We start from the raw sequence: 25,391 nt of genomic DNA, 5'->3' as shown, positions 1-25,391 counted from the left end.
AGCTCTACTGGGACTCAAAGATTAGTTTTAAAAGTCGTGACCTTTATTGGAGGTTAAAGGTCAAGGCCACTGCACATGATGCTAATGTCTCAGGAAAACCATGAGGGAATTTGTTAAAATTTGAGAGAAACATCTAGAGGGACTCTAGGATGAGCTCCAAATATTTTGGTGGTCAAAGGTCACAGGCGATACGACCTGGGACCACCACTTTCAGCTCTCTACCCTAAATGTTGCCACCTTGTTGCTCTCGTTAGTTTTCGTTGAGAGAAACTCTGACGAATCTCCTCTTCTCATCTAAGTTCACTACAATGGAGAAACAGGTCGCCAGAGAGTGTCAAAGTGTCCTCGAGCGAGATCAGGAGCCCCCCTGCTGTTAAAGTCACGAGTCAAACGAGATAATGGTTTTAAATTTGAAGGATAAACAATCAAGAGATGCGTCTAAGAATGGATTGTGATGCGTAGCCCCTGCACACTGACTTGTTTCATTGGAACCATATTGAATATTCGTTGAATTCTGCAGGGATTATCAGTCTCTTGACTCTGGCCGATGGTAATGTCTGTCTTTCTGGATCAGCCCTGTTACCCAGAACAAAGTGCAGCAGAAACACAAGGCAGGGAAAGTGTAGAAGCAGGCACAGCTGCTTCCACCCCACCCCAGAGACCCTCTGGTGCACCACCACCAGAGAAGCAGGCCAGAGGGTCTGACTGCCCCCACAGGGTCCGACTGCCCCCACAGGGTGAGTGTCTTCACAGCTTCTTTTCCTCAAAAGGCCATAAAGAACAGCTTATCACAGCGTTAAACTGCTACGATTGCTTGTCATGACCTCGAGTGACTTTTGCTATAGTCGCATCCCAGACCAGCCTTGCCATGGTCAGCCATGATGGAACCAGAACCATCAAGGCCACAAAGATGGGGGAGGTTCATGTGAAGACCCGGGCTGAGATCCTCAGTGAGGTGGCAGCCAGGACCCAGACACAGCGGGTCCTGCTCGCAACAACCGGCGCCCTCGGAATGAGGAACAGGCTGCTCCAAAGCATCTTGGAGAGCAGATAAAGAGAGTAAGAGTCTACGAGTGAGACAACATTTCCCTCTTCAGAGCAGGTTGATGCAAGTGAGCCACACAGAAGGTTGTCACTGGGGCAGCAGCGCTCGGAGGCCCTTCAGTAAGTTTTTATTTAACTTTTCCATGTCTGACAAGTGTGTGGTAACTCTGTGCCGCTCAGTGGCAACAGGCGTCAAAATTTTACCAGTTGATTCTTAAACTTTTCCTGCTCGGAGTGAGCAGAGCCAGGGCAGTGACTGAAGGCCAGCTGGTGGTACAGATGAAGCGCCTGCATGTGGACAATAAGCGTGTCCCTCCGTCTCACTTATTTATAAAATTTAAGAAAACTTTGCACTGACTTGTTTCATTGAAAACAAACTACTGTTGAATGTTCCACATTTCACACGTTAACAGAACACAGTTACTCACACGTGCAGTCGTCAGTGGGTGTGGAAAGAACAGAGGAGACAAAGGGTCGGAAGGGTTTTTTTGACAGTGGGGTCAGAGGGTGAAGTGTTCACTACTTCAAAATAAGCCTCACAAAGAGCATTAATAGCTGGTTAAGTATTCAGCTCTCCTCTACATAACACTGAGCCTTACCTAACTGTTATCAATGTGCCCTTGTTGTCAAGTGTTACCAAGTGCTTTCACAGGAGCAGGATTAATATCATACACTCAAAGGCTGCCACCCATGATTTATAGTCTTTTTCCAGTCCTCCTGATTAATTAATTAAAGGTTTTAGGTTGTAAATGCCTTTTTTCTTTATCTTTTACAGGGAAATACACTCAGCGAGGCTTGGTAATACACACATCTATAATGACGTAACCATCATGGCAATCATAACCGTTGTTTAACTCCTTGACAATGTCCCCCTGCCGTGACCAGGCGAGGGATGAGTGAAGTGAGCCGCAGTCCATTCCCGACCAGCAGGTGGCAGCAGTACACCAGCTCAGATCACATCACAAGAGAAAAAGAACATGACAGAGCCTCAATCAAAACAGCTGACCGTTTCTCTTTAGCTCGCATCCGGGAGACTGAGACCTACGAGGAGCTCAAAGTTATCGAATCTACGGCACAAATCACCGAAAATATGAATGAATAAAGCGCAAATGGATCACAGCCTGCCGAATATCCGAAATCTTTCCCAAGCACAGCCGGACAGCTCGGGTTACATCGAGCCAGGACGGCTGTCATTTACGTCAGTGTCACCGCAGCCGTCAAGTGTTCTGATTTTTCTTTTGTAGTTTTCTGTTTCCTGACTCGTGGATGTCTGCGGTCTTTCATTGCGTTGTAACTTGCTCACACGCACACAGTGACCGCCGTCGTTCATCGATAAGCCACCGTCTGTCTGCTCGTTTCCGAAAGCTTACGGAGATCCACCGAGCAGCGACCCGACCCCTCCCGCCCCCCTCCTCCGCGCTACGGCGACTCTCCCCTCGGCTCACTCCGAGGAGGAACCCGGTACCCCCGGCTCATCGTTTCCAATTACTTTAGCCCAAGATGGAGGTCTGCAGATGGCACTGCTAACGTCTACAAGCCATCTTTACGGCCCTTGTGTTTTAATGACGCTTTCCACGGCCACGGAAGTGATTTCGTTCCATCTTTTTGTCGGTTTTCGGGGGGATCTACTCGGGAGATACTAAGCTCCAGATTCGGCTTGTGGCAGCCATGAGCTCCGGGGAAGGAGCCGAGGAGACGACGAAGGACGCCGGCGACACAGCGGCGTTCTTCAAGACCGGTAAGTCCGAGAATGAGTGGGAGAGGTCGGACTGGTATCCACGGAGAACTGTTCCCTGTGGTCCCGCAACATGAGGGACATTGTTCCCGACCGTCTGTTCTGTTTGGGGTCTCAGACAGCGAAGGATGGGGGTGGGGGGGTGTGGGCTTTACTTGCTCGAATATCTAACAGTTGTGTTAACGATATGTTAAATATATAGCTATGTCTGCTCAGTTGTTTAAAACAATTGGATTGCCTCCTTTAATGTATTTTTGTTGTAACGAACGTTACAACCTAGCCCATCAGCCAAGCAACGCTAGCTGCGACGCTAATACTCCTACTTCCATTATCGGACACCGTCCCTGGATGTGGCAGGACTCGACAGGCGTTTCCGCAAATCCTACAACACAATTGTTTTTGTTTCCACCGACAGCAACGCAGTAAAGTCGCACTGGCCTGCAGTGCCACGGTTATGTGGGATGTGTTTGTCATTTAGCTAGAAAGGAAAACAGCAATGACACAGACGCTCATCCTACCGTTACACCAACGGGTTTCTAATACATTTTATAGGGATCAAAATCTTGTTTTGACTGTATATTGTCAGCAAATCCGAATTAAAGGCTTAAGTGATTCATTTAGATTTAGACAGATCGAAAATGGAGCAGGTAAAGGCGTGAAAGGGCTTAATTCCTAAGTAACCCGTTCCAGCAGTAGCTCTCGATATTAGCCTGTAAGCTAGTGAATCCTGGATACGATTGGGTGAATCCTGTCTGCTAGCTAACGTGCTAGTCAGTGTAGCATCGCTAGCTTTTCAGTGAGTGACAAAGCTTGTGTGTATCGAGTTAGCCCACCCTTGTTAGAAGCACACTAATGGCTTAAACGTGTTTTTTTAATATTGGCGACTCTGTTAGCTATTGGTTGTTTCCTGTGCTGTTAAAAATAGCACAACCGTGCAAGCTATGTAAACAATACATGGCGTGGCACATCCAGCCTGGGTGTGCTCTGGGCAGGATAAGCTAACTGCAACATGGCTATCAAGGCCATCAGGCTGCTTATAACGTTAGCGGCGCAACGGTCGGTCGTGGAAACGCGTCCAGAATATATCACTCATCTAATCGTAACCTCGCGTTTGCTTTGGGATCGAGGCGGTTCGGCTTGCTATGAATTAGATTTTTTAGGGATTGTAACACGGGCCTTTTTTTCACAATCTGCCACAATGGCTCATAAATTGTGAATTCCAGGGGTCTCAGCACAGATTTTTTTTTCTTCGTAGCGAAAAATGTGCAGGGGTGGCTGGTGTGGTATTATCCCGTGCCCCACCTTATGTACCACGGTTGGTACAAATGATCATTTTAATTGACTGTGATTGAATGAAATGGTGGAACCCTTGGGTGAAGGCCTGTTTATTTGTGGCTCTGTGACATGTAGAAGCTGGTGAGCCTGAAGGCTGCGCTGCACATGCCAGATAACCTTCTAGCTCTGCTCACTGGCTGCAGGCAGTGAATGGGATCCAGGGCCTGATGTCATGTCTGCCAGTGTCATCATCCACGCAGCCTGCTCTGGTACCTTATTAGAGAGACTGTTAAAATGTACTTCATTTCCCCATGAACCAATTGCCCCTTTGCCTTCTATTTGCCAGATGTTCTGTTTGTAATATTCCACATTGAACTATACAGATAGAAAGTACCACAATTGTGCAATGTAGTAGATGTAGCAAGTTGAATCTTTAGTGTGTATGTGATGTCCCGTTAATTGTGTGAGAGCAAGGAGCAAAGCTACACTGTGTGTTTTATGAGCCACATCGCTGGGTGCATCATATTGTAGGGCTGTCGAGCCAGAGCTGAGATTTGGAAGTACAATTAGAGGGTGTAAACAAGGACCGGAGTGCCTAGTATTGACATCCAGCCTCTTGCTCCTGTGGTTTAGTGTCTAGTGAGATAATAAGCCACAGAGGGAAGTTCAGCATCCATATTGAGCAGATCTGATGGCTTCCTCTTTGCGCATCCTGTCGCTCGCTTGCAAGTGAATCCAGTTTGTATCATTTGTTGGTGCTGCACAGCTGCCGTCGTTCTGCGCCATTGTTATTCAGATCTGTGACTTATTTGTTGTGTAATTAACATTTGGACATGTGTCTCCCTTTCTGGTTATTGCCGACCCATCTGCTTTAGCGAGATATCTCTTTATTTACCAATAGGGCGCTAGCACCATAATGAACTTGTCTGAGGAAGCTAATGATACAGATAATTAGTTTTCGTTGCACTTGCATTTATCTAGCAGTGATCAGGCCACTGCTGCGAAGTTGATAAAAGGATGACATCAAAACAAGTTTGTGTGGATGAACCAAAAGACACTTGATGGGTCATGAATGAATCATTGATGCTACTACATGCAGCTGGTGCAGTAAAAATGACTAGAATATTTCAACCCTGATTATCAGATGGGTTTGATTAAAATTTAAGGCCCGTCTGCCTTTGAAGCATCGTTTTAATTGCTACGCTTACAGGCAGATGACCTGCCCTCTTTGTGGAAAAAACTATTGAGACTTTAGTGGCAATGGTTGTTTTCAATTTAATTTTCAGTGTTAAGTATGGTAAAACTTAGAGCACAGCCCTCCAACGAGGCAAGCCTCTGGCCCCTGGTACTTTGGTGCTTGGATGTGTTCATCCTCTGTGGTGCAGACATTACTTATTTCCTGCACCAGGGGGCGCTAGAGAAAACAAACATGTCATAGATTAGGTTGCTGTACATCACGTGAAGACAAATGGGTGTCATTTTGATGTGGCTCAAATGGAGTCCTGGTCCAACAGAACAGTGTTCCAAGGGAAATACTAAAATGGGTTCTACAAAGAGTCAGTCCTCACAGTGACCCATCATCAAGTTCTTGAAGAGGTTCTGACCGCATTGCATGTACTCCTCCTCGTGGGTCAACTGGGATCCATCACAGTGTCAAAAACGCAATGTCTTCGTGCCACCAGGAAGTGCTGTGCCTAACCTGCCTCAAGATTTAATGGCGTCTTCCCTGGATTGTTCCACTCCGCTCCACCAGCTTTGGTTAAAATTGGTATCACAGTCTTGGTGTAATTCTTCTGACAGACAAAGAAACAACTGAAAACATGACCTCCTTCGCAGAAGACATGATAACGTTGTTGAGGACTGTACCAATCAAGCATGTTCCCTTATGTCTGGAGAACGTGATTTGAAGGCTGGAACTTCCCTGTAGCTCTTAACAAGATCATGAGTCTTGGAGTCGGGTCTCCAAACAAGGTTTTGTATCACGAACGCAGATGAGAAGGAGAATGGCAAATGACGTGATGTAAAGGAGTGGATCGTTTATTCCTGAGAAACATCCATCTTAGTTTTTCGTCTTTCTTTTTTCCTTTTTTTTGTTGTGGTTGCCTATTATGAGTTACTAAATGTGTCTGAGTCAAACAGTTGTTCTTCACTAAAAAAGGACCCAAATCTTTTCAGGTGGCACTCTAGAACGGCAGCTATAACGACATGCTGCCTGTGTTTTGTTGAGGTTGCCTGGCACAGCTCGTGCTGTGGCTCGAGGGGCTTACATGCACAGTTACAGTCGAGCTATGGCCACTAGCGACGTCGCCCCGGTGTACGAGAACAACAGGGTGGTATGGCACCCACAGCTGGTTGCAGTCAGACACTTCCAGTTCACCTTTCGCGTCACATATCAAACAAGGTAGCAAGTGGTTTCCATGTAGAACAGTGCACTTAATTCAAAGACCATAAGAAAAATGGTCAACTCTCCAAGATGGGAGTGGGAAGTTTGTCCCTTAGTCTGTCCAGAAATGCATTGCTTTTGTAGTAGTTATGCTAACCGTGGAGATAAGCTATGACTGTTGTCCAACTTATGGTCTAAACCCTGCAATAGGGGCTGATTTAAGCATATACACATGCTGGAGTAATGTGATTCTCCACTGCATTAGCTAGCCTTGTTAGTTCCACTTTGAATTGTATGATTTCAGTCAGACAAACGTGTTTACATCTATTTTAAACATCCAGTTGTAGACAAACAAAGATAACTCGATTTTTTTGTAACAACAGGGTGGTGATTGACAGGGCCACCTACTGGACGAGAGAATAATAACAACTGGAAAAGAAGTATTTAATGTAAATCCACCGTTGTTTTGCTGTAAGTGAGCAGCAGTCCTGGTGGACTTTTTGCCGCAACAGTGACATGGAGCAGTCGTGTCAGCAGTGACACCAGTCGTGAAATCACTGTAGGCCTGAGTATGGATATCCGACCTTTGGCTTTGTACAATAAGCTGCTTGGAAGGCTCGAGTGTCACGTTCAGGCTCTCCTCCGTTTTGTTTTGCACTCAGACTTCCTCCTCTATAGATTTGGGAATCTTGTTCCAACATGCACAGTTTTGAGTGTCTCGCCACAGGCTACACCCCCTCAACCACCACCACCCTCCATCCTCATCTCTGTCCTCATCTTTTTTTCCATCCTTTGGCATCGGTCCCTTTGTCTTTCCCATGTCCACCCTCTTCTTTGCTCTCTTCCCTACCGTCTGTACGTGTCTCATTCACCAGCGCGTGTTTTCTCCCTCCTTCACTCTTGTAACATTGTGTCGGGCTTTTCTGCCCTGATGTGAAATGACAATGTATACAAAAGTGAGCTTCCCCTCGCCGCAATCCCCTCTCTTCCAGACTGGAATTAATACCGAGGCCTCGGAGCTGAGAAACGGGGAGTTTTGTTGTGGCATGCTGTCAATCATGGAGTTATTTCACTCCAAACACATCTTGGGCTACACTGATGATTCACCGGATGATTGAGTGTTGATTTCATACAGATATTACAAGTTGCTATTATGCATAGTCTGCAGTCCACACAGCAAGGATTTAATGAATGGATGTTTAGAGGCAGAGGCAAGATGCTGGTCACAAGGTTGCGTCTGTGTGCTTGAATGAGCAGCGGTGTGTTTGTACGAGGACGTGAGCAGGAGAGAGATCGAAATCTGATCTGGAGCTTGCATTTATGACTCAGGCCAACTCAGCCAGGATGATGTGACGCGCGTGCACACACACACACACACACATACACACACACACACACACACACACACACACACACACACACACACTAATGGATATTGATTCAGGGGATGGAGACTGGGGTCCCTCACTAAAGGTTTCCTACAGTCTTTAAGTCAGACTTTTAAAAACTTGTTTTTCCCCACCAACTGTGGCCTGATATTATACTGACACACCTGCATGTACATTTAAAAAACCTTATTGGTGGATGTAGTTAATCCTCCTCTCCGTGCTGCCAAGAAGAGCCTCCCCTGCTTCAGCAACGTCATGGGCAAAATCTGCACAACTGCACCAAATGATTATTTTCATCATCAGTTCCATCCATCCATCCATCCATCCATCCATCTGCCCCTTCTTCTCCTGTTCAGGGTGGTGGGGGTGGAGCCTATCCCAGCAGCCTTCCCCCTGGACAGGTCACCAGTCCATGGCAGGGCCAACACATGGAGACAGACAACCATTGGCTCTCCCAGCCACGCCTACGGTCAATCTAGCGTTCATCCACCATTCAAATGCAAATGATGTTCTTCATATTTCAACAAATATATTTTCATCTACACAGTTTCCTGGAGCCCAAAGTGACATGTTGAGATTGGTACTTTTCTGTGTCCAACAGTCCAAAACCAAAGGCCCCCTAATTTTCTGTCATTAATGGGAAAAAAATAAACAAACACAGCAAATCCTAGAATTTGTGAAAGCGGAACCAACAAATGTTGGAAAGTTTTGTTTGAGAAGAAAATATTGAAATGATTAATTGATTACTGGATCAATACGCAATTCCTTTTTATTATTAACATTGTCAGCTGTATCCACACTGGCTGTGGTCGTAGTCGCTGAGTTTGGTGTTTAGGGCTCAGCAGCAGACATGCAGCGTTAGCTTTACTGCATGGACTGCATGTGTGTGGCGCTTCCATCCACAGCACCTGATGGTGCTCCCTGATTTACCCATCAACACACACTCATACACTGGTGGCAGAGGCTGCCATGGAGGGGGCCAACAGGCTCAGTCAAGTCATCGTTGCAAAAGTAGATTTCATTTAAACCCACTTTTAATGTTTAAATGTCGTTAATAGTCTTTTCTGAGAGTTTGTCCTGCGTTGCCTGCAGAAAGCATAATGGTTCCATTATTTGGAACCTTTTCTAGTTGCTGAGCAGACGGCAAGTCGTCCATGTTGACGGTTCACTTGCCTAATGCCTCCTGGGACGTAACTCTCCCTCCACAGCTACTTCTGCTGCCCTGCGAACCAGACTGGAGATCTGCGCTAACCACGATCAGATTGTTTGAAAATCCAAAACGAACGGACGAATCGAAAACCATTGTCCATCCTGACCATCTTCCAGTCATCAATTTTTTATTTTTTTTTTGCTCGCAGTTTCGAGGGCTGAAACAAACCCAAACTGAACAAATGAAAACAACAACAAAATGACAAGTCATCTGGAATGAATTGTAGATTTTGCCGTTGAAATGACTGAGAGGGGATTCCCATCACAATCAGCCTGGACCCCCCAAGCACAGGATCCAGGCACTCCTGACACCTGCCTTTATTTTATGTTCATTCTCTCCATGTTGCCTTTATTTTACCAACATGCAACACTTCTCTTCCGTGGAAGGTGTTGTTTCTGAGGCTCCATGTCCATGTCTAGCTTGTACCCTAGCATCTCCAGGATTCAGCTCGTTGCTCTAGGTATTGTAGTCAGAGCAGCATTCGCGGCCTGGTGTTGAACCTTGCCAGTCCAGTGTGTGTGTGTGTGTGTGTGTGTGTGTGTGTATATTATATACATGTGTGTATATATATGTGTGTGTGTTTGTGTATATATTAGGGATGCAAATTATCGAGTAATTAATTTATCAGTAGTTGTTCAATCTTATCGATCAATGATAAGCGGCAATTTAAAAAGTAGCTGAATTTCCCCCTGAATCAATTGGTTCTATCTACTGTATACGTAACATAAAATGCTATCTTCCTTATGATGTACAGAAAAAATGCAAATCATATTCCTTAAAGATTTATTCAGGGCAGGGAACAACACATTCATTCACGAATAGAAGAATGTAATAATACGTAGATTACTTTGACATGAAAATCAGCATTAGTGCACTTTAGCGCACTGTCACTTAGCAGCAAAACACAATCCTTAAGTAGTACATTCACAAATAGAGGGGAAATATACATAAATCTTTTTTGGTGTTAAAAGTGAGGAGTGGATTTTAGCCTTTCAACTGTGACACATGGAGAAACACTGATATGTAGCATGTCTGTAGTAACCATGTTCCACATCCGCTGGGTCAGACCCTCTGCTTTCGTGGAGTCATCCCCTTCTGCCAACGCTGTGGGGATGGTCGGCTGGGAGCCACTCGCTCCTTGTAACAAGCTGAATGCGACGTATTTAGGTGGTAATTCAGCCAAGTTGTGGAGTTGTATTTTAAAATACTTCCAGGTATTTTGCATTTGGCCTCTTTGTCGTCATTAATCAGCTTGAAGTGGCTCCATACTGCACTCCGTCTGGACCTCTTCATCCTACATACGTTCCCGCGTGTGCGTCAAGCGCGCCCTCACGTGGACTGACGGGGAATTGTTTGTTCAAAACGCAATTGATTTATTATAGTCGAGTAATTTCTTATTGACAATTGATAATCGATTAATTGTTTGCATCCCTAAGATATGTATGTGTGTGTATGTATATATACATATATGTGTGTATATGTGTATATGTACATATGTGTGTATATGTGTATATATACACGTGTGTATATGTGTATATATACACGTGTGTATATGTGTATATGTGTGTATATGTGTGTATATGTATATATACATATACATATGTGTGTAAATGTATATATACATGTGTGTACATGTACATATACATGTGTGTACATGTACATATACATGTGTGTACATGTACATATACATGTGTGTACATATACATATATGTGTGTACATGTACATATACATATATGTGTGTACATGTACATATACATATATGTGTGTACATGTACATATACATATATGTGTGTACATGTACATATACATATATGTGTGTACATGTACATATACATATATGTGTGTACATGTACATATACATATGTGTGTATATGTATATACGTGTGTATATGTATATACGTGTGTATATGTATATACGTGTGTGTATGTATATACACACACGTGTGTATGTATATACACACGTGTGTGTATGTATATACACACGTGTGTGTATATGTATATATGCATATATACATATACACATATGTGTATATGTGCATATATGCATGTATGTGTATATGTATATCATATGTATGTATATGATATACATATACACACAAACCCACACTATTTCTGATAATTTTTTTTTCACCTTATATTTCATTTATGGAAATGATCACATACACATAACAGCATGTGTGCGTTCCTGCTCTCCAAATGTAGATCCTCACCTAATAGTTTAAAATAGAAAAGAAATAATTCACTTTAAGCGTCAAAGCACAGGAACGAGTGCACGCAGCAAAGAAAATATCATTTTATAATTCTAATAAAATTAGTGGGAGCTCAGTCAGTTTTCCATAGGCAGCTGCTCTTCTGTCTTCCTTTCCCTCGCACCTTTCACTCGAGCTCCTTCACCCAGTTGCTGTTGACACTGACCTCATCCAGTCCTCCTCCTTGTCTGCTTTGTTTTGTTAAGGCCACAGTGTACAACATTCAGTCCCGCTTCTACACGACAAGCAGATATTTTTACATTCATGGTCAGGTACTGCACACACACACACACACACACACACACACACACTCACACACACTCACACACACACACACCTCTAAGCAACTGTATTGTTGTACAAAACAGGGGGATTATCACAGTAAATGGAAGCCTGGGGGGGGGTTATGAGATTTTAGCCTTTTACTGAGCCAGACAGCTTCAGTCACAAGCAAATGGGAGGCCTGGTAAAAGGTTTTTTTAGAATGAACTGGAGATTAAGTCAAAACATGAGGATAAAAAACCCACTCCATTTACTCCTAAATGCTCTCTCTTCCTGTGGCATTAACAGCAATGTCTCAGTGAGAGAAGGTATTCATCCCTTTTAAAATGACGCACAGATACACCCGGCAACAAGACCAGCAGCACAGGCACTTGGAAACCATTAGATGGACAGAAAGAGCCGTCACACATGCACAAAAGAGCACGGAGGGAAACCGAGGGGGTTTCATCAGCATGACAGCCATCTGCTGACCCACTCCAGTCATAATCTTAGCCTTTTTGATTAAAAACAATCTTCTCAGCAAAACACAGACACTTAACTAGTTTCTCACTAAATAATTTTAAGAGCTGTCGTTTTGTTGTACTTGTGTAAACACATAGTCCCGTTGCACGTCAGGTACGTTAATACTTAAAGGTAGATGACTAGCAGAGCAAGTCAGTCAGCGTGAGGGACGGTGGTCATCAGATCAGTGCTGGGGAAAATGAAGACGTCACAGTTGAAGCATGTGGTTTATCACAAGAACAACACAAGTTATTTATCTTCATTTTCGTGGGGAGATAAAACAAATACACGGTTGGTACTTGAATAAAGAAATGCATGCGATCTGTTTGTGCCATATAAGCTGTAGCGGCATAATGGTGCAGGGACCACTTGCTGCTAGCTTAGATATCGGTGCACATGGTAGCTGTCACTGCTGGAGGGGTCCCACCTCTCTCACACCACACTGAAGCACGACAGAGTCTTCGGAGCCAGCGACCAGCCTCAACATATAAGGCTGCTCTCAACTGGGACCATCAACACGAACACCCAATCAGAAGCACCTGGCGAAGGATGATGCTCTTTGGCATTCCTTGTAGCATTAGCATTAGCACGGTGGGTAGCAGTGCATGCTGGTTGGTTCAGTGCTTGCCAACAACAGCTTTAAGTAAGGAGATGATCCCGAAACTCACCACCAGCCCAGATGTCCTTGTGGTGAATAACCAGGAGATACACTGCATTTGATTTTGATGATCTTGAAGAGTCAGGGTCCAGCCTGGGGCCTTGAAATCGCAGCAATCAGCCTGTCTTCCATGTCAGACTATTTAAAAAAACAAAAACTAAAAAAAACAACTTTCTTGCAATCAGCACAACAACAGGACGTCAGTGACGCACTGAACAGCAATAGGCCTCCGTGTTTGAACTGAAAAATGAAGTTCATTGTGAGCACTGTGAAGCTGCGTGTACGCAACAATGACCCTGATGACGCACCACGTCAACTGCCAACATCTGTCCCTGGTCAGCGAGGATGCGTGCTCCTTGCCTCAACCTAGCATCATCTCAGTGTTGGTACAGACCGACATGCTGCTCATAGGTATCATTGAGGGCAAAGGTTTTCGAAATTTGCTCAAATGTGGTGTTCGTTTGCTTGATCTACTTGTGTTTTGGAGAGTTAAATTCTCGCAACCTGGTCGAGGGACTCCTCTGGTGGCTGAACTTCCAGCTCTGCTGTGGTTGCAGGACTGTGGCAGGACCTGCCATGACGGAGGGACGTAGGAGGGACGCTCTGCTGTGAACGCCTCGTGTTTTTGATAAGCATCCGCACTTGAACTACGGGTGATATGACTTGGTTGCATTTCATTAAAATGAATGCATCTAAAGCCCCTTTCACACTGCACCAAAAACGCAGGTCAACGCAGGTTTTTGGGCACTCTGAAAGGGTCGACTCGGCATTTTGACCCCAGTCGACCGACTCGCCAAGCAACCCAGGTGTTTAGCGGCTTGGCTCGCCTGCAGTGTAAAAAAGGCAAACCGCGTCGTCTCAGGTTTCACGCGACCTTCCTGTCACGTTCTGACTTTGTCACTGTGCCACCTGTCAGTCTTCGCCTGTAGCTTCTTCGGCTCCCTTCCAGACGAGCCAAAAGCTCCGTTCTCCTTCGCTGCATTAGCGCTCGGACATTCGCCAATCTGCACCGAGTTTGTATGCTTTGCAAAAGACACAACATTGCGATGCACGCAGCGACAACGCTAACGTTCGAGTTGGCGACGTCCACGTTGTTGTTTGTTTACCTCTCAGTGTTCCGGTGCACGTTTATGTGAAATGATGACGTTGTCAGCGTGATGACGTACGAGAGAGAAAAACACAGGCATGCAGCCTCACAGTGGGAGTTCAGACCCGGGTCTCCTGGAAGCTTGAATGCACCCTGATGCCGAGCAAAAGCAGGTCCAAAAACCCGCGTTGACACGCGCTTTTAGTGTGAAAAGGGCATAAGTTTCCAAGATTAAGCCCTGCTATTAATGCATTATCATTCACAGCAGTGTGTGTGTGTGTGTGTGTGTGTGTGTGTGTGTGTGTGTGTGTGTGTGTGTGTGTGTGAGTGAAAACATTTTGTCACGTGTGCGATGGCTTTGAAATGTCCATATTCCAGTGTGCTGAGTCTGTATTTGTCTGCTAAGCTACCGGGAAATTCAACCGGCGAATGAGTGAGAATGTGTTTTAACCAGTGTCAAAAGGTGAGCCAAGAGGTACATTTCTCATGGTGCGGTCTGGCAGTCACAGTTTCCTGTTAAAACCACACGAGGTTTAGTGGTCACGACCAGTCACACACATGTAAATGTGGATAATTTTATGAGGCCCTAAAAATGATAAGCACACCCACAAATAGAGGATATTGATGTGAGATCCAGTGTAAGTGGAGGGAGTCTTCGTGCAACATGCGGGGCTGCAAATGGAGGAAGGACAGATGCTGATGGAAGATTTTGGGGACGACCATGGTAACAGGAACAGAGGGGGGACATTAGTTGTTGTTGTACTTTTTCTGCTGCTGCTTCTCTGGTTCTGCTGCTGTATCAGTGCCAATTTCCTCTCTGAGGGATGAAATAAGGGTTTATCTTATCTTATCTTATCAGACTGGGGGGCACTGTTGAAACCCACCAGAAAGCCCGACTGGCTCCATTAACCTCTGTAATTTACTCAGTAAGAACAAGGCATGAGGTCAATTGAACAGCAGCACCAGAGCTGCTTGTTGCCCAAAGCACGTATGATGTCAACGTGAGCTTTTAAGCAAACTGCAGTAATATGAGCCTAAACCAGGACAAAAAGCAGCAGATTGTGTTTCCGAGCTCATTTCCCCGATAATCACATACTAGGCAACAAGTTTGGTCTCTCTCAGGGTTTGTCGTACATGAACGGTGGCATCTAACAGCTGACCAGTGAGGTCAGACGAGAGGAGCCTGCTGGAAGGGTCGCCTCCTTGGAGGCGCGCAGCATTGATGTCATCAGAGGATTAGATTACTACAGGTGTACATTGTAAAATGCTGTAAGAGGACAATGTAATGAATACTGTGTGTTGAGAGCAAGTCATTGACATTCATAAACTCAGCAGAGTGACCATCATACATGAAAGTGTTGGATTTCCACATTTTTATATTATTAGACTTCTGGAAGGAGGAGGCAATCCCAGGAGGTTTCCACTGACAGAGATTTCCATTGTTTGGCCATGACAATATTGAATTGAAAATAAAATGGTCAGACAAACTAAATAAATGCTCCCTTGATTTGATTGTGTTACCAATTAATAAGCTAATACCAGAGGGCTGACCTGCTATCAGACGTAAACAAATCAGTGCACGACCTTCATCAGAGGGTGACAACATCCAGGGTGGGTTGGCGAGAAGGAGAGTTTGTGCATGTGTATTTGAGAGGTTGTCAGCTTTAACAGCATTACTCATGTTAAAGGTGAGAGTTCATGGGATTACACATGCTGACCTCATCCAGACCAGTGTGTGTGTGTGTGTGTGTGTGTGTGTGTGTGTGTGTGTGTGTGTGTGTGTGTGTGTGTGTGTTCTCATTTAGGCACCAAAGAGGGAGATTGGTTTGTGGTCGCGCTGGAAAGTATTTTTACTCAAGTACCATATTGAAGCACATTGTCGAGTTATCTTCACTCCTATTTCTAAACATATTGACTTCATTGATGGAGACCAGTGGCTCTCAAGCTCGGTTAACCAAGTACCACCAGTATGACCGAAGTTGAAACTACCAGAGTGCAAAGGTGTCGCACTACAACTGCCATCGCTGCCACACAACTGTCACTCACCAATGGGCTGCCCTCCCTGTCGTACAGTCACACAGCCAGTGGAAACACACACACACTTACATGTACATTTTTAAATACAGATAATGTTACTCGTTGGCTGCTGGTTAGCATGTTAGCTTGTGCTATCAACTTTCACAAGCCCAAGGTGAAGGGAACCCTGCAAAATCTGGTTCAACTCACGTCAGCGCCCGTATCCTCCCCCTAGTGGTCGTCATCACAGCAGGCACACCCCCCAGTATCGGATCTGGAATCGCTAGTCGTGCTAATTCAGTGACATTGGCGCTGCATTTCTGGTATCCTGACAACGGTAACATGAGGTTATTACTTCAAGTCTTTCCTAACAAGCCTTTATATGTCAGGTCAGTACAGGCCTGCTCAGACAGACAAGTGGCCACCTCGATCTGGACTGGAGGAGACCTAAGTCCAGGTGATTAGTCCTAACAGCTGCTTCCTGTTTTCTTGCTGTGTGCTCGTGAGTTCAAGGATGATCGAGCACTACATTCAATGTATTAAAAGCTAAATGCTCCCTGTGATGCAACAGAAGGAAAAGAAGCTGAGATTTAACGTGGTTTCAGTGTACTGTTGAGTGGCAGGTGATCTGGGCTCAAGCTGCTCAGCTGCATGTAAGAAGTTGTAGAGTAAAATGTCATAAATTAGCCATGGAATCCAAGTATTAAGATGTTTTTGTCAGTGTCTTAGCCTTGTTTAGCTCTCCTCTTAGGAACAACTCTAACACCCTCACAGTTACACACACACACACACACACACACACACACACACAAACCTCTCGCCTCTGTGTGTTTATAAAAAGGAGCTTGTCCCACTTTTTTCCTGTGATTTGCCGTGTTCTCGTTCGGTAATTTCTCCGACGTGATCTCTAATTGGTGTGAGCGCGGGGAAAATTTGTTGCCCCACCACTGACTCCTTAAAACAAGCTGGAACGGGAGAGGGAAAAGAATCGAGGGGGTAAAGAAGAGAAAAATGGAGAGAAGATGGAGCGGAGGGATAAGACAGGAGGTAGGTGGGGGGGGCAGTCACATGTGGAGATAACCCTTTTCTCAGTGCATTCTATTTAGAGGCACAAAAACAATAAGCCTGAATTACTGAACTGTTTTGTAAAAAAGGGAAATAAGGGGGTGGATTGAGTGCAGGTGGAGGAGAGATTCTTGTTCCTGAAAGATAAAGGAATTCAAATCCCTCGCAGTTGATTAGGATCCATGTTCAAGATTTGCCAGAATGGTCTCTGCTCCTATTTTGAGAGTCGGAACAGACAGTGAGAGCGTGAACCAAACTAGGACAAGTCCTGAAAGACCATTGTACTCCTTTTTTCCTTTGGTCTCCAGTGCATTGAAAACTGCTATCTCACTGTTGCCCTCCCCGTTCCTCTTCCCACTTTCTCTCCTCGGTCTCCACAAATATTAACTCTAACCCTCTCTCTTTCTGTCCAGCGACCGTAACCAGCAGAAATCGATCCACTTTAAACGTCACAGTCAGCTTCCTTTTGTGTGTAAAAGCAGAGAGTGCTGCTGTCCTTGGGGGGTCCCGGAGGTCCCCAGGCCAAATGAGAGACTGTTAAAAGAAGTGGTGCTACATCCTGATCTTCAACATGAGCCAGGCTTCATCTTTGCTCCCAGTTTGGGCCTTTTACACTGGGGGAATATCAAGGGGGGGCCAACCCCTGGCACCTCGCCATCAGATACTAGCTTATAGGGCCACGATTCCTTTATGACAACCAGAAATACACGTGTTGGATTGGGATTCGTTTTCTGTGACGAACATTGACAGCTGGATTATTGGTAATAATGAGATGGAAGTGTACGCCGTAAGCTGATGTGTCAGTGGCTCCACGCTGCTGGCACCCTGCTGAGCATGTTCAGAGAAATAAATTACTCCTGACAGAGATGGTCATGCCACGTGAACCAGAACTGATAAAATACACATTGATTATTTGCACCTGGTGGTATTGATCAGCAGACCAGGTTTGTGGATGGATCGCTGTCCTCATCAGACTGCTGGTGGAAGAAGTTCCTCCTGTGACTTGTGTGGAGGGGCATGTTGTTGCTCTTGTGGTGTCTGCTGGCTCGTCCTGACTGTGGGCTCTGTCTGAGAACAGTGCCATATCTCACTGTTCTTCTGGGTTATTGACGGGCCATGAAGGCGACACGTGCATTACCCCAATATCACCCAGCTTGGGCTCCTATTACAGGAGGTCACAGTGTCGAGGAGCTGGTTTCAAATGTCTGATTATTGACCAGTTCTTCAAGGAATAATCCCCCAAAAGAGAATTGGGATGGATCTAAGGTTGACCTCCATCCACGACCTCAGCGCACAGAACACTGACTACAGTATGAGTATTAACACCACCAACAAGAGAGAAACAAACGTGTTTTTGTACGCAAATAACAAGCTAACAAATGCTTATTTGCTTATTTCAAGTTAGATAAGGACTGAATTTAACAATGGAATAACGTACATCCTAAAATAACAGAGCATATTGGACGATCACAGGTGACCTACATTCTCAATGTACAGGATAGGGATGTAATGATTACCGGTAAAAATGATAAACCGCGGTAAAATGGCTGACGGTTAGTACTACCATTTCAAATTTTAATTACCGTCAAACCGTGTTTGATTGCCGCAATCTGAAAAAGCTCAGGGATACTGCTCGCTGTATGAGAAGTGCAGCCGCAGGCAGCCAATCGGACACAGGCGCCCCGCGCGCATGCGCACTGCGCAGTAAACAACTCATAAACATGGCGGAGGGCAGTACTGCGGGCAGTGCTGCTGACGGGAGAACAGAGATTTTTCCACCGTCAAAACAAACTAAGTCCAAAGTCTGGACGTACTTCAGTTTTTACAAAGACGCGGATGGGAGACTGGTCAAAGACAGCAATCCAGTTTGACTAAAATGACACAAAAAATCTCCGCGAAGGGTGGAAACACGTCCAATATGATGTCGCATCTACGTGACCACCAGCCGCTACTGTGCAAGGAAGTTCATTCTGCATGTTATTTTGATTGTTTTTTTCTAAAATAAAACTTTGTTCAATGATATAAGTGCACCTATGAGTACTTTTTAAACATTTTGACATTTCAACAACACCGTGATAATTTTGATAACCGTGATCATATTGATAACCGGGATCATTTTGATAACCGGGATCATTTTGATAACCGTGATAATATTGATAACCGGGATCATTTTGATAACCGGGATCATTTTGATAATCGTGATAATTTTGGTCACAATTATCGTGGTGTGAATTTTTCATATGGTTACATGTCTAGTACAGGAGCAGTGTTGCTGCGGCTTGACGTGTTGAATCTCTGCTGAGGGGAGGGGCTCATGATCTCTGGTTTATTCAGAGTTTATTTGTATTTAAAAAGTGTGTGTGTGTGTGTGTGTGTGTTGAACTTGCACCAAATTTGATGCTGCAACTCCTTGGTTCCCCGGTTTCGAACTTCCTGTGAAACTTTTTACTTTGTTCCACACACACATGCAACTTCTAAAACATGGGTGACCTCCTCTCAACAGTGGACCTGAACACCTCACGTAGTCCACTGGTGGCTGATTGGCTGCTCTGTGTAAATGTACTGGTTAGAGACAGGTGGTTGCTGGGGTGAAGCGTCTGATAAGGAGCTTGCAAGGTCAGCCTGGGCGTCCTGCATTTTTTGGATCATTGATGGTTCAGATCTTGAGATCACACACACACAGGGATGTGAGGATGCATATTCTGAAACTAGAAGAGCTTCTCACCGCCGCTCCTCAGGTGAGTGCAAAAGTAGCAATATAGATTCACTCGCCAGTTGATTAGTTAGAGAAATACAGCATCATACAACAGACCTGCAAATGGTTACAATATTCCGCTTATTTTGTCCATCTCATTTATAAGAGATGTCAAACCATTAGAACTCCATCAGATAAATGGTCAAAACACACTCACCTGACAGGCTTTGCCTTATTCCTCCATGCAGGCACCAGCCAAATGTCTGGAAGATAAAATACTGCCTAAGTCTCACCAGTGGAAAACAAATTCTCTGTCTGTCTGTCTGTCTGTGTGTCTGTCATACTTGCATGATAACAGATTCTGGTGGGAAAAAAAGCAGTGGTCAAGCAGATTGTAGGGTCCTAAGTATACAGCAGTGCAGCTAAGCCTGATGACGGCTGATAACATTTTGATCTGATTATCAAGTAATTCATCTTGAACCCTCTGATTTCACTCTGCGATGTGAGTAAATAGAATAACATGACAGATATAATCACTTCAACCAAGGAACATGAGAAAACACATACAAACTTAAATAACCTTGCTGCCCTGTAGAAGAGATATTAACCCTGAAGTCCCTCCCAATTTTCCATACAAAATGATTTTGATTTTAGAGTTTACAAGGTGCTCATGAAGGCACCATGAAGTTGCTTGTTTGCAGTTGTGGCCAGCTGATTGTGGATGTTCATCCTGTCTGGTTTTGAAGAGGAAACAGCATGGCGACACCTCTCAGGTGGAGATGTTGTGATGTGTCCTGTAGGGTCAAAGAGTTTTTGTTCAGCAGGACAAGTCATGGGGCAGGTGTGTCCTCTCAGCCAGGGGGTGCAGCTCCAAAAATAGAGCACAACAAGGGGCCCGGAGATGGTCCGTGGCTGGGGATGGCTCCGGCAGTTTTGTTTCTGTGTGATCATGAGTTACATTTTATTACATTACTATTGGTTCAGATATTTCCCTGCCAGTTTGGAGATTGGAGATTTGCACGCTTAACTGGTAATCTGCTAATTGGGGACCTACATGCTCTCAAACAGGGATTTGCGTGGTCTTGCAGTGTTAAACTGAAAAAATATGGGCCGTCAGTCAGGATCAGTGTCTTCTTCTTCACCGTCGACATATAACGCTGTTGAGCAGATGCATGGATGTTGAAGGAACTGAGGTGGAATTCGTGTGTGTGTGTAGACATGAGCAGACATGGCTGAACTAACAAAAGAGCACGGACCACAGAAACACAGACGTCTGAAGCACTATGTCACAATAGCAACAGCATTGTTCAAATGACTTCATCGTGTAAATACCACAGGAACCAACATTTGGCACCAAGGACTTCCGCTATCACCTCGGGTTCCGTATTAACTTCCAGTTCCACAGCTTGACATCCAACAAGTTTCACTCCCACCAAGCAGAACAAACCCTCTCACATGAGGGATCCCTGATGTATTTTGTAATGTTGTGCACGGCCCTTGACCTTTAAATGTTTGCTAAACCCCAACAGAAATATCTGCCACTACACTCTGCACGACAGCGCTGACAGCAGGGTATCGCTGCTCTTTGTTTTTGTGCCTCACATCTCATATTAGTCCGTGATTGAGACAATAGGTATTTCTAAATGAAAGGGGTCTTTTCCTTTTTGTGTGTGAGTCAAGCGATGACTGTGCCTGCCGAGAAGGGGAAGGCAGGGGCCCATAGAAAGGGTGGTCTTGTGTTAATGTGGGTTCTGACACAGAAACTGTGTGTGTCGGGACAAGAGAGAGCTTTACAAGTGTGCTCAGTGTGGGACACAGTATAGCCAGTGTTCAACGGAGCTAAGGTGAGTTCACTGTATCCAAGGGAGTTCATGTTTGGGAGAGAGGGGATGTTTTATGGGTCCGTTACATTTTGCCTTGTCACTTCCTCAACGGCCGTTAGATGTTTGCGTGTGTCACCAGTTAAAATTTTCCAGACAGTGTGGCTGATGAACTCACGGTAGGCTTATCCTACTATGGTCTGTAAGAAGCTGGCTCTGTGTGTGTGTGTGTGTGTGTGTGTGTGTGTGTGTGTGTGTGTGTGTGTGTGTGTGTATACAACTGCCTCAACCGTTGCAGCTCTGTGAAAAAGCCTCCATTCTTGAGTGCGTGCGCCTTCTGCGTACTAAGGTTGTGTTTTATCTTGGTTCTGTCCATGGATATTTGACTTCTGGCTGGCTTACAGGTCTTATTGTTTAGATAGTGATAAGATGTGGGCAACCACTGCTGTAGTCTGGTATTACGTTGTTGCACTGTGGATTAAGTGGACATCTTTGGTATTGCAAATATGTGAAGTATGTGGGTGTTTGGTCTTTCTTTTGCCCTCCTATTTTCCCTTCTTCTTCCTTTATCCCATTCATTTAGTTCTCCCAGGTAGACGGCTTTAGAGAAAATTCTCTTAAGACCTTCCTGTTCGTCTCGGCCGCCAGACTCTTCTTTCCCATCCCGTGTTCATGTGAGTGAGTGCCTTATGTGCACAGGGCACGTGGCGTTCATGTGTAGCTTTATTTGCACTTGCCACAAACAAAATGCTACCAGCTCATGGAGTAGTTGAATCCTGCAAGTACAGAAGAGCGATTGACCCTGACACGATAGCAGGGTGAGTTAATGTGGCACAAGGATTCATGCAGGGAAACATCTATTCTCTTGCTATTGGGGGTCAGAGGTCACAGATTGTAGTCTGTTACATAAGAAGCCAGAGGGAGCTTTAGTTTCCTGCCCAGGACCCCCTCAGCTATCCAGCTAAAAGACTGCCTCCTACTTGTTATGTATGTCTCCATCTTGGAGTCGCCATAATTAAAGCTTCACTGGTGGTGCATATGTTTGCATGAGGCTGGACACATCGTCCTAGATCAATGTGAGGTCTTGATTGTCACATTAACTTTTAGGCTTTCAGTTTAAGTAATAGGGTAAAAGATTAGAGTGATTATACGATTTTTTTCCTGTTTTCAGTATTGCTTCTTTTGATTCGGTGATGATGTACTAGAAGAAAACAAACATGCAGGAAAGCCTGCAGGGCACTCCTGATACTTTGATGTTCATCTAAAATGTATGTCATAGCAGGAATTTTACTAACATTTTCATCATTAATGTTCAAACTTTGCATTTGATACTCTTTAGAAATATGTGTCATATGTCGTTTATATAATTGCTCAAACGACTGAATATCAGCTGGTCATAGGCCCCTTTGACCTGTGAATCCTTGGTATCAACCTGAAGATACAACAGTGGTTGATCCCAAGTCTGTGTGATAAACACTCTGGCTGCTAGCATTTAGCATGCACTCCCCTGTGTGAGCTTTTACATGATGCTTCAGTACATGGAAGTTGTTAATGTATACAGAAGAAATCAAATACGGGAATCAGTTTTTGTGGAGTTGGCCTGAGTCACAACAGCAGGATCATGTGTCACTGAGTCAACCGGCAGTCGACGGTCTGGTCTGTTTACATGTAGACAGACAGCGCCTGACGCTGACCGTGTCGTCCCTCAGTCACAGCCGCAGCCTCACTCTCACACAGGCTATAGGCTGGATCAATGGGCTGATTGTTGTATTGGCTGAGCAACCAGTAGGCCTGGGTCATGAGTTTAAGGGTGATAAGGGGGAGATGAGTCCTGCATGCACTACTAAGTGAGTAAGTAGAACACGGAGAACGGTCACGTTAGTTGTGCGTTGGTATTTGCACCGGGAGTTCGAGACTAGTGGGAGTTTTTTGCCTCATACTGATCTTGATCATATTTCTGCAAACAAAAACCTCAGTGATTCTTGTGATGAAGTTGGATGTTTGTTCGGTTTCACTCAAAATATACAAACTGCCATTAAGATTGCCAGCACTGATCAAATATGAATTAATCATGAGTGTCTCCATCAAGGTCATCTGTTTTCGGCCGCACTTGTCTGTCTTTGTTTGGCAGCAGAATTACGTTAAAACTGCGGGGCCCACTTTTCACCTAAGTATAAGTATTGGAGCCCAGGAAGAGCCCGTTCAGTTTTGGGCCAGATTAACCATGGTGCCACTTGGTGACAGCAAGAAATGACTTGATGTACGTTTTAGTTGGCCAACCAGATCATCTCAGTTGTGGTCAGAAACACCTTAACTTGGTGACACTCTTCTGTGAATAGGGTTTTTGTTGTTGTTGTTGTTAAACTAAATTCATCACTGCTTGCAGCTTTAATCAGAGCCAGTCAAACTGCAAATCTTCCACTGAACCAACCAACAAACATCTCTTTTTATTCACATTGGTGAACCGTTTCATCAGGGTTTCAACAGTTGGGTTAGCAGCAGGGAACAGATTAGGGTGGATGTTGAATGTCCCACCGGAGGAAATTCCAAACCACCTGATCAGGATCTGCTCTGACCCGGACGGCCACTTGTGTCCGTCAACCTTCATACCCACTTGTTCCTGGTGATCATGCTGTTTTTATGTCTCTGTGATTGTTGAAAGTGCGGTCATGGTTGTCTGTCCCAATCTGCTCATGAGGCCTGGTCTGGTCAGCCCTGAATAACTGCCTGGGGTTATCAAGATGGCTGCCCAGTGGTGAGACCTGCCTAGAAAGACTTTGACATCACTTACCTCAAAACATGTTATGTCCTCAATTTGCCTCAGTGCCTCAGAGGCAGCCAGGAAACTATCAGAGAGAGAGAGAGAGCGAGAGAGAGAGAGAGAGTGTGTGTGTGTTCTTGTACTTGCTACATATTGAGGACTAGAATACGTATTTAACCAACAGAATGAGGACATTTTTGGAAAGTGAGGGTATTTTAGCCAGTCCTCACATATTCAGAGGGCCGTTTGAAGGTCAAGACTTGGTTTTAGGGTCAAGGTCAGAATCAGGTTCTGGTTAGGTTTAGGGTCAAGGTTAGGGTCAGGCAGTCAGTTGAGATGGTTAGGTTTAGGGTGAGGGGCCAGGGAATGTATTACATCAATGAAGGTCCTCACAAAGATATAAGTACAAGTGTGAGTGTGTGTGTGTGTGTGTGTGTGTGTGTGTGTGTGTGTGTGTGTGTGTGTGTGTGTGTGTGTGTGTGTGTGTGTACACGGGTTGACGGGGAGAGGAGCAACAGTCCAAATCACAATGTTTGAACTCCTTGAGTGTGTGTTGTGTTGTGTAGTGTATAAATATTGTTGGTGTATTATTATGAAACTGTGGTGACTGAGACTACATCTACGGTGGCTCACCGCCCCAATACCAAAACAACCTGTCTGCCATGTTGTCACCAAAGCCAGTGGCGTGAAGTTGACGTCTTAGCAAGTGCCATAGTGACGGGTTTGTCACTCATACAGTGACGTCACGGCAGCCTGGGACTGTGTGCTACCACGGACCCCTGTCCCCCTCTGTTCCCTTGGCTTTCATACTCATTCAAGGCAAATCTGCTCTATTTTTAATAATTTCTTTCTTCCCTCCTCTTTCTGTGTTATCTGCAGATGGATCCCTCCCTAAAGAGCCAAAAGGGGATGTATCGAGTCAGATAGCAGGTAAAACAGCATAACATTTGGAAACACACTGCACACAGCAACAGTTTCTGTTGGGTCGGTGTGTTAAGAGAGTGGAGAGTGTGTGTGTGTGTGTGTGTGTGTGTGTGTGTGTGTGTGTGTGTGTCTCTCTCTCTCTCTCTCATTCACTCACACTCTCACACACACACACAGGTCACTGTCACTGTAATATCTCACTATCACATCACCTTGACTCCTCTTTCCTCTCCTTCACATCACATAACCATATTCTCCACACTGTCATTGCCTGCCTGTCTCTAGGCCCCGCCTCCC

The 25,391-nt window shown here is 45.0% G+C and overlaps 1 protein-coding gene across 1 annotated transcript in view; it reads left to right on the top strand.

Annotated features, from left to right (window-relative positions):
• Positions 1-2,642: 2,642 nt before the first annotated feature.
• Positions 2,643-25,391, top strand: part of LOC147241129 (triple functional domain protein) — a 76,065-nt gene continuing 53,316 nt past the window's right edge. The window contains exons 1-2 of the mRNA XM_086194168.1: positions 2,643-2,782; positions 25,050-25,100. Coding sequence (XP_086050294.1) covers positions 2,713-2,782; positions 25,050-25,100 — 121 coding nt within the window. The 5' untranslated portion in view covers positions 2,643-2,712. The remainder of the gene's footprint in view (positions 2,783-25,049; positions 25,101-25,391) is intronic.

Source organism: Aulostomus chinensis, chromosome 22 (genome assembly GCF_037954235.1).
Source record: "Aulostomus chinensis isolate RoL2024-O1b breed Wild chromosome 22, RoL_Achi_v1.0, whole genome shotgun sequence".
Lineage (NCBI taxonomy): Eukaryota > Metazoa > Chordata > Actinopteri > Syngnathiformes > Aulostomidae > Aulostomus > Aulostomus chinensis.
Note: the sequence above shows the minus strand (reverse complement) of the source record. Positions and strands in the feature narration are given on the sequence as shown.